Here is an 8,962-nt window from a genome sequence, read left to right on the forward strand (position 1 = left end):
TGGTCGATTTCCAGCAGCCTCTGAGCAAAAGGTTTATTCATTCTATGAAGAATTCTTCTATGTAAAATCCGTCCCTGATGTCGTAGAGGAGTTCCTAGAACCGAGCCAACTCTCTTTATCAACTCCTCTGATTCTGCTCAGTGGGGCAGTGGGTTCCATTCCGGGTTCTATTCCTGGCTCGGGGTCTTTCAGCATGGAGTTTGCATCTTCTCCCTGAGCATGCGTGGGTTCTCTCTGGGTACTCCAGCTTGCTCCCACAGTCCAAAAACATGACATTAATTGGCTTCTCTATATTCTCCTTAGGTGTGATTGTGTGCATGAATGGTTGTTTTTCCTGTTTGTCTCTGAGTTGCCCTGTGATGGACTGGCGACCTGTCCAGAGTGTACCCCACCTCTCGCCCGTATGCCGCTGGAGGTAGGCACCAGCACCCCTCGTGACCCCTCTTGGGATAAGCATGACGGAAAATGGATGGATGAATTTCCCTCTGATTCTGTTACATCCGCAGATGATGACAGAAGAGGTCACGCTCTCATCAATACACAAACTTGTCTCACTATCTATGTGGAGCCTTTTTATTGATTCAGTTAATTTCTATAGCCCAAATATGACACTTATCCTAAAACTAACCATTACAGGTTTATAACAAACCCTAACCCCAACCTAAATTCAATTCACACCTTAGTCTTAAACATGACCCCTACCCCAAAACTACTGATTTGGGGTCAGAATCACAGCAGCTGCTAGTTATCTTATTCAGATTGCAAAAGTCTATCTGGGTCTATCATGGTGTGAGATGTCAGGGCAACACGTTGATAGTCATGAGAACTGTAGGCTTTCGTGAAACAAAACAGAAGGTCTCCCTCATCACTGGAGCCATCTCATGGGTCAGGGTAATGCTGGGCATACATTGTATGATGTTTTGCCCTTTTCCAGACGATTTTCAAGTGGTGCAAGAATTTTTCAATCGGGCCAAATTTCAGCCTGATCATGAGTCGTGCGTCGAGGATAACTTCAGGCGATCAACCTCTCACGACCACCTCCCGATCTGGAATCGTGAGGTCGGGAGAAAATCAAACATGTTTGATGATGTCGGCTCAGTGCGCAAACAAGGATTCTTCTTCTTCTTCCTCTAAGACAAAAACACAGAAGCATGGCGGAGGTGTGATGGAGTTCTTACTGTAAAATTGACAGACTGTAGTAACCACGTTTGCTCAGCCACGTCTTTGTCCTTTCAGGGCTTTCAGCACAAAATTGCACAAATTGCCAAGGCAGCGTTTCACTCTAGTGAGCTTCATATTCCTCTTCTACTGGTTTGGCTTCCGGATAGACGAGTTAGAGCAGCGCCATCTCATTGCGGAGCCGAGTCTGATGTAGTTTTTAGACGTACAGTTAGAGCGTCAGGCCGCACTGTGTGAGAACATCCATAGTGAGCTGTGAACTCACACTGTACGAGGAAAACCACAGGGTTTCCTCGTACAGTGTGAGCTATAGCTGCGTGCAATGATTGAAAAAATCGTACAGTGTATGCCCGGCTTAAGGTTGAAGAGGTGCTGCTCTGACCGAGTCTTAACGGCTCTGGGGCTGACACCATCAGTTCACTGACACCATCAGGATACAGAGAGGTTTATTCCAATTGAGACTCTTAAGATGTCTTTTCAAGCAACTTCTATAGTCAGACATGTGGGAGGAGGGGAGTGCAACTGATTTGAATGTAAAGAGACACACAAGCTAAAGGCTCCACAGCAAAGGTGGAAAATACAGCATTTGAGGTGTGAGGGGGAAGCTTTGGTTCAAAATGGATGTAGTTAAAACAGAAGGATGCTCAGCTTGGTTCAGAACCGAATCTAATTAAAAATGTTTTCACTTAACTTTGTCCACACATCCTTCTGCCTGATCATAACTCTGCTTACAGCTTGTGATCTTCTGGTCTTCACCATCCTTTTAAAACAGTGACTCATATATATATATATATATTTTTTTTTTGAGAACAAAGAAAATAACCTACCAGGAGAACAGAAGCATTGGGGGAGGGATCCCATTCCTTCATGGATCTAAATCCTTTGTTTGGTTTATGTGCACATTGCATGCTACTACAAACAAAATGTTGCGTGCATTTTTAATCCATTGAAAATATAAAGTATATTTTATATTGTCGTTTACGTTTCAGCTGCTGCTATATTTAGGAATATATTTACGAAATGGCTTAATTGCATAAGATCAGCTCTGGGATATGATCTATTTGATGTTTTGTGTTTGTTTTGTCATACTTTTGCAAGTGAATAGATGTGCACTGCTGCTGCAGCTGCAGGCGTTTGCGTGAGTGTGGCGCGTTGCATCCTGCAGCAGGCGCGCGCTCCTTTCCTGTTACGCAGCGCTCCCTTCACCGCCTCTCGGTCACCAGAAGCCGGTCTGGCAGTCTGAGCAGGCCATCCCTGTAGCCACATCGGTACCATCTCCCTGCTGCATCCCCCTCTCTCTCCTCACCTTCATCTCACCATCCTTCCTCCTCCTCCTCCTCCTTCCTGTTGTTGCGCCTCCGCTGCAGCTCACAAGTTCCAGAGAGAGCCGATCCTCTCCGGCACAACAAGTCTGCCTTCAGGTACCCCTCGCGGGATGTTTTTAATGTGATGAGATAAATGGGCCGCGCAGGATGTGAAGCCCCGAAAGAAGAAGCAGGAGGATGGCGACGCGGGGCTTGTCTGCGGCGGTGCTGCTGCTGCTCCTGCTGGGCTTCTTCCTCTCGGCGTCCACCGTTAAAGCCGGTGAGTTGGACCACAGGTTGATGAGCGATCATCGCAGGTAAACAACAACAACAAAAGGAAAGGGTGCACAGGCTGAGGAAACACATGCAGAGGGCAGATATGTGGAGCAGTGTTGACTTGTTTGTAGCTGCATCCCTTTTGGGGGGAATGATATGACACATGGATGTGATCTGCATGTGTGAGCTCTCATCTGTCATCACAAAAAGCTTTGTGAAACCAAACAGGATGGCTGAAAAAAGGTAATCATGCTACATTAGGATGACTTTCACACATCCAATAGGCTAAAGTCATCATTTAGTGTTATAGTAGCAAAATGCTCACCGTCTTGCTGTTTAATTTGTAAAAATGGTTGCAGTATGTCCCACTTACTATAACTAGGGTTCAAATTGCCAGTTAAATAAATAAAGAGTTATTTTTGTTAAAACGTCTGTCAAAAAATCTAACCTCATCCTTATTGGATATTTTCTGACAACCCCAACTTCAACATCCATCACTTTCCCCTGTAAGATTATTTTAAGACCTTGCACATCATGAACGCTGCAACGTGTTTTATTCAAGAGGGAAATTCGTTTTCTGTCAAAAGATCTTGCCTCTGTGTCCTGATGATAAGCTTGCAGATGACAGATAAGTCCTAATTTCTGAAAATGAGATCAGTGAAGCTTTATCTCGGTCTGGAGAGATCTTTTACATTTGGTGTGAAGATGTGTGTGATTATGCTGCTCTATAAAGGAGCTTTGTACTTCTGGAGCCTTATTTCAACTCATTTTGAAGCAGATTACATATTGAATTGTTGGTAACCAACACTCCTGAACTACCTCTACCCTCATTACTGTTGTGTACTTTGGCTGAACCACCGATCAGAAGTGGAAGCTAGCGGGGAAAGAAAAAACAGTTTTTCTACCATGTCATCTTGCAAAAGTCTGTTATGCTTTTTTAACATTTTTTTAATCTTAGAGCCTCTCAATTAAATGCATTTCATTGGGATTTTATGTACAATCTAATGGACCGGTTATCAGTCTATCACAGCATATGACACAACTTGAGATTTAGCAAGATATAATCATTTATATTATATCAGGAAAAAAGAAATTGTTGTTTATTTCTCTATGAAAAGTATAAAGAAAAGAGTCTGTGTTAGAAGGAAAGCATAATTTGGCCTGTTTGAAGCTTTCAATTCAATTCAGTTTATTTCACAACACGTCATCTCAAGGCACTTTCCAGTTCACCAGATCATACAGTCAGATTGATTAAAAGTTTTCTATCTGAGGAAAACCAGTTGATTGCAACGACTCATCGACTCGAAGGCAATCCCTCACACTAAGCATGCTTGTAGCGACAGTGGAGAGGAATAACTCCCTTTTAACAGGAAGAAACCTCCGATAGAACCAGGCTCATGTGAGCGGCCATCTGCTGAGGCCGAATGGGGTTCAAGGAGACAGAAGCAGAGATACAAAAAGGAGCTATAAAAGGCAGCCCATTCAAGGAAACACACAGCCAGGCAGACGAGCTCCGAGCCAGCTCCCATGTCAGAGGATGAAGAGAGCACATCCAACCAGTCATAGTCAGAGAAACAGGACTACACTGAAAAACAGGCCGATCTCCAACATCTATAAACAAAGGTGTTGACGGCAGCAGCACAGCTGATGTTTCTCTCCAGGATGGAGTCACAGCCAAACAGGAACAGACAAGGTGAAACTACTATGAAAAAAAGCAGAGAGAGCATAACGTTAGAGATTGAGCTAACAGATTCTGCAGAGTGGGAGAATAGAGATAGAAAGGGGTAGAATGATGAAAAAGGGGTCCCTATGTCCTCCAGCAGTCTAAGGCCAAAATGAACACGAAACGCTAATATTTTCCAGAACGTTTGTCGTAAAGACGGAGACGTAAAATAAATGTGATCGTCCACACAAATGCATGAAAACGCTGCAAAATGTAGGCCAGGCCTATAAGTGGCGCTGTGGTGCCAAAGCAAAAATAGGCGACGAAATGTTGGGCATGTGCACTAATATTTATACATGGTTGCCCTGCGGGTCCATTTTCGTGGTTCAGTCAAATTCAGGTGCTGAACTATGTCGTCGATATTGCTCTGTTCTTCCTGGAGATATTCCAGAAGAAGAAGATTCTGTTGTAAGCCCGACAGCAGGGTGAGTAGCATGAGCAGCAACCATTCAACACAGTACGGCGCCATTGTTGTTGTGATACTGTGTCGCGCATGCGTGTTTAGAGGCGACGCTATGACGCATGCGTGTAAAAAAAAAAATGCGGTTAGAGCTTAAAGATGGAAACGCGAAAACGGCGTTTCAAAATCTTCCCACTCTGAAGGCTGAATAAAAAAAAAATTGTTTACAGACCCCCGAAACGCCGGCTTCGTGTGGATGAGAGGCTGGTTTGGTGAAAAATTTGTGCGTTTAGGCCAGGGTTTGGCTTCGTGTGGACAGGGCCTAAGCCTATAGCAGCATAACTATAGCGATAGCTCAAGATAACCTGAGCCACTCTAACTTTAAGCTTTATCAAAAAGGAACGTTTTAAGCCTAGCCTTAAAAGTTAACAGGGTGTCTGCCTCACGGACTTTCCACAAGAGACATAGATCACAGCATTATCTGCAAATGTTTTGACCCGATAGGCTAAATGCTTGGATCACCATTAGTTTTAACAAAGGTTGGGCAGTTTTTGTAAAGACGAACAGACAAATAGTTTATTGTTCAGAGTTGTTCACCCACTCATTGTAAGAATTTTATATGGACGACATTTAGCTAACTAAATATCCCCTGTCTTCACAATTCTTTACTACTTTGTGTTGGCGTATCGCATAAAATCCCATTATAGTTTGTGGTCATAATGTGAGAGAATGAATATTATTTGCAAGTCACTCCATGTGTTTTTCTGTCATTCTTACCCCTGTACCAGCCGGGTGTCTGGATGCAATGATCTTTGTTTTTCTCCTGAACTCCTGAGTTCTTTCCAAACCTTCTATATCAATGCAACAATGGTGATTATTTTGCCAACAAGGGGAAATTGTGGAGTACTTCTTGTGTGGTGGGAGTTTTCTGCCTTTAAAAACATATTTAAAAGTACTGTGGAATTTTTATCTCTCGGCTTTATGTGCTTCACTAAGTAAATAATTATAGCAGTCAAGACTAAATGAAAGTTCACTTACCTTCAAAATATGAAAAGTTCTGAATATAAATAGAATATGTCAGTAAAGATGATGAGCAGTGATTAGAATGGTTGTTTTTTGCCATGGTGATCAATATCAGTTTTAATAGACAAGTGAGAATGAATGTGCCTCATTGGCAAAACTGCAATTAAAACCAGTTGACTCAGGCCAATAATTGCCATTTAAGCGATACTCTTACTTAAAGGTGCTGTAGGAGATCTTGGAAAAACGGTTCCATCAACTATATTTTTGAACTCACGACCATGCCTCTCCCTTTAGACCATCCCTCGAAAACCACGCCTTCAAGATACATGATTGTGCATGCTTTCTTCAGCACGTCTAGAGCAGCAGGAGCAGCGTGTCTGAGCCGCTGCTGATCTCGGAGCTGGAAGGGAGACAGGCAGCACTGATGATGCAGAGCGCTGTGATCACTCTTCTGAAACAATTTATTAACACCTTAATTAACTTAAAATGCCGAAATCTGCCGACAAAACATGTTCGCTTTTATTATCTTGGTACCTGCAGTTTGGATTACGTACATGAAAAACGCCTTCCAGCCGCCGCGGCAAACCCCAAGGAGGTGACCGGGCCATAGGCTGCTGTTGAATGGGATTCCCAGCGACAGCACGGTGTACGGGGGTCTGAGCGACTCCCATAGAAATAACATTTGAAGGCAGGATGGTAATCTGGATAAACTGACTGCACTGACGATGTTTTCAGATGGACTTTCGTTCTTCAAAATAGATTCAAACTACTTTTTATCCACTGATCACAGCAAATATAGCTGCCATTGTTACAGGCAAAGAAAGGATAGGGTAGCTCCGCCCAACGCACATCAGACCTACTTTTCCACAGCGCAGCCAGAGCAGCAAAGCTAGGGTGACCAGACGTCCTCTTTTTCCCGGACATGTCCTACTTTTAAGACCTAAAAAAAGTCCGAGTGGAGTTTCAAAGTTGTCCAGAATTTTGGTCGACTACAGTGCAGCACTTGTCGAAACAGGGTGCCAGCGGGGGACGGAGTGACCAAACCTTATGATAGGACCAGTGACATATGTGATGATAGCTTTCCATGCTTTCCCCTGCCTGCATTACCCATCCCTACCCCCCCTCCTCCGGCTGAGGACGGGCCGCTCATGGCTCTCTGCTGAGGTCCGGTCCAGTCAGCGGTGTCTTCCTTTTCAGAAACCCGAATCTGGCCACCCTAGTAAAGATGCTTCAGTCGTGCATCAGAACTAAACTTGCACAAGCATCAAATACGAAGCAGCCGGCTCGTTTTTTCTGCTCCTTCTGCTTTAGGTGTGAACGTAGCATAACTGTGGCTAGCTTGCAGCCATGGCATCCTGCACTAGGCTTGGGGGGTTGGTTCGTTCATGTGTCAAGGTACGCGCACAGGTGGGAGGGGCAAGAAGACGACCGCGATTGACATGTCAGCAATCAATCTTGTACAACATACAGTGTTTTGTGATTGGTTGGGGTTATTAATTGATTTCTCACTGTAGCGGGGAGCATTTATTTTAGTTTTACTTCCAGACCTCTTATTTCACTGCTTGCTAAGCGGCTGTGGGGAGATCTTTAAGCCACATGGTAAAAAATGTGTCAGAAAAGATCTCCTACTGCACCTTTAAGTCATTTGATTTAAAAAAAATGTAAATTATTTATAAGTATACTTACTCACATAACCAACAATTAAAATATCATTAACTGTTAGGTTGTTTTTTTTTCTCTCTCATTTCCTCAAGTCTGATAAAGCAAAGATTTCAAGGGTAGAACTAAAGAGTCATGCTTGTTTTCTTCATATAGTTTTATAATATATAGAGGGAGATTGAAACTATTATGAGTGAATTTTTAGAGGATGGCTGAACTGTACTCCAACTCAAACCAAGGTCTAACCTGATGCTACTCTTTTCAACGCTGGACTCAAGGGAAATCTAGCGCTAAGTCAGATCATAAAGGACCTTGAGTTTATTGTAATTGACACACATTAGCTGTCTATAAAACACACACACATCCCGCTTGACTTCTTTTTCCATTTAGGAAATGAAACAATTAAAGCCTCAACCCGATCCATCATTAATCTGCAGATTAACAGTGCATCACATTCTTTTTTTTTTTTTACTACAAATGTTAAAATGATATGACAGCAGCAGGGATATCACCCCCAGAGTGAGTTTCTTTGCCAGTGAGAGGAGAGAAGGTAAAGACTGAAAAATTTATGAGAATCAGAAACAAAGTCTTTGGGAAGAAGCATCTTCCCGTGGGAAACCCAGAAAGACTCAAGTGTTTTAATCAGGCGGGGTATTAATGAAAGGAGAAAGATTAATCTGAGGGTGGTGAGGGGAAGAAGTTAGTAAAAGTGGGCTGAGAAAAAAAAAAAAAAAACAGAGTATGAAGAGAAAGATAATGAGTAGGATGTTCTCTCTCCATGGTAGGATTTATTACATCTACTGCCACTGTGGGACTCTAGCTTTTATGTTCTGTCTTTATTAACCATACGTCCTTCTGTGCCTGTGTTAGACGCTCTGCTGTCAGCTCCACTCAATGTGACCATCAGAGAGCTGGAGGTCAACTCGGCTGTGGTGACGTGGGAGATTTTGGAGGGAGATCCCGTCATTGGATTTGCAATTACCCAACAGGTACCTATGAGTGTCTTTTTCTCTTTACTTTAGGTGTGGGTTAAGAATAAATATTAAAAGAGGTTAAATCTGATTAAATCCCTCCTGTGTCAGAAGGGTCAGAACATAGAACCCAGAATTCAGGCGAAACAGACAGTGGTATATTAAAAAAAAAGTTTAATAATAAAGTGTGCGGCTGCTCGTCTGCAGCAGCAGCAAATGATGCATAATAATGAGCATTAAAGCCAACAACCTGGCAAAGTTCAGTCTGTGCCCTAAGAAGGAGGGTTGTCTAGAGCCGTGGAAATCCTTTGCTCTTTGCTGAGACGGCTCAGGGATCCAGGAGAGAAGAGAAGCAGCTTCCGTCAGCAGCCAGAGCACGCATGGGAACCGATAGGTCCAGGATGATAATCCAAACCGTGGTCAGAAG

At 43.3% G+C, this 8,962-nt stretch overlaps 1 protein-coding gene across 1 annotated transcript in view; it reads left to right on the forward strand.

Annotated features, from left to right (window-relative positions):
* The first annotated feature begins 2,380 nt into the window (after positions 1-2,380).
* The window catches only part of LOC107093643 (fibronectin type III domain-containing protein 5-like), a 38,700-nt gene continuing 32,118 nt past the window's right edge, over positions 2,381-8,962 (forward strand). Inside the window, exons 1-2 of the mRNA XM_015388831.1 lie at positions 2,381-2,763; positions 8,435-8,553. Coding sequence (XP_015244317.1) covers positions 2,682-2,763; positions 8,435-8,553 — 201 coding nt within the window. The 5' untranslated portion in view covers positions 2,381-2,681. The remainder of the gene's footprint in view (positions 2,764-8,434; positions 8,554-8,962) is intronic.

The sequence above is a fragment of the Cyprinodon variegatus genome, unplaced genomic scaffold, assembly GCF_000732505.1.
Source record: "Cyprinodon variegatus isolate N-32 unplaced genomic scaffold, C_variegatus-1.0 Scaffold438, whole genome shotgun sequence".
NCBI lineage: Eukaryota > Metazoa > Chordata > Actinopteri > Cyprinodontiformes > Cyprinodontidae > Cyprinodon > Cyprinodon variegatus.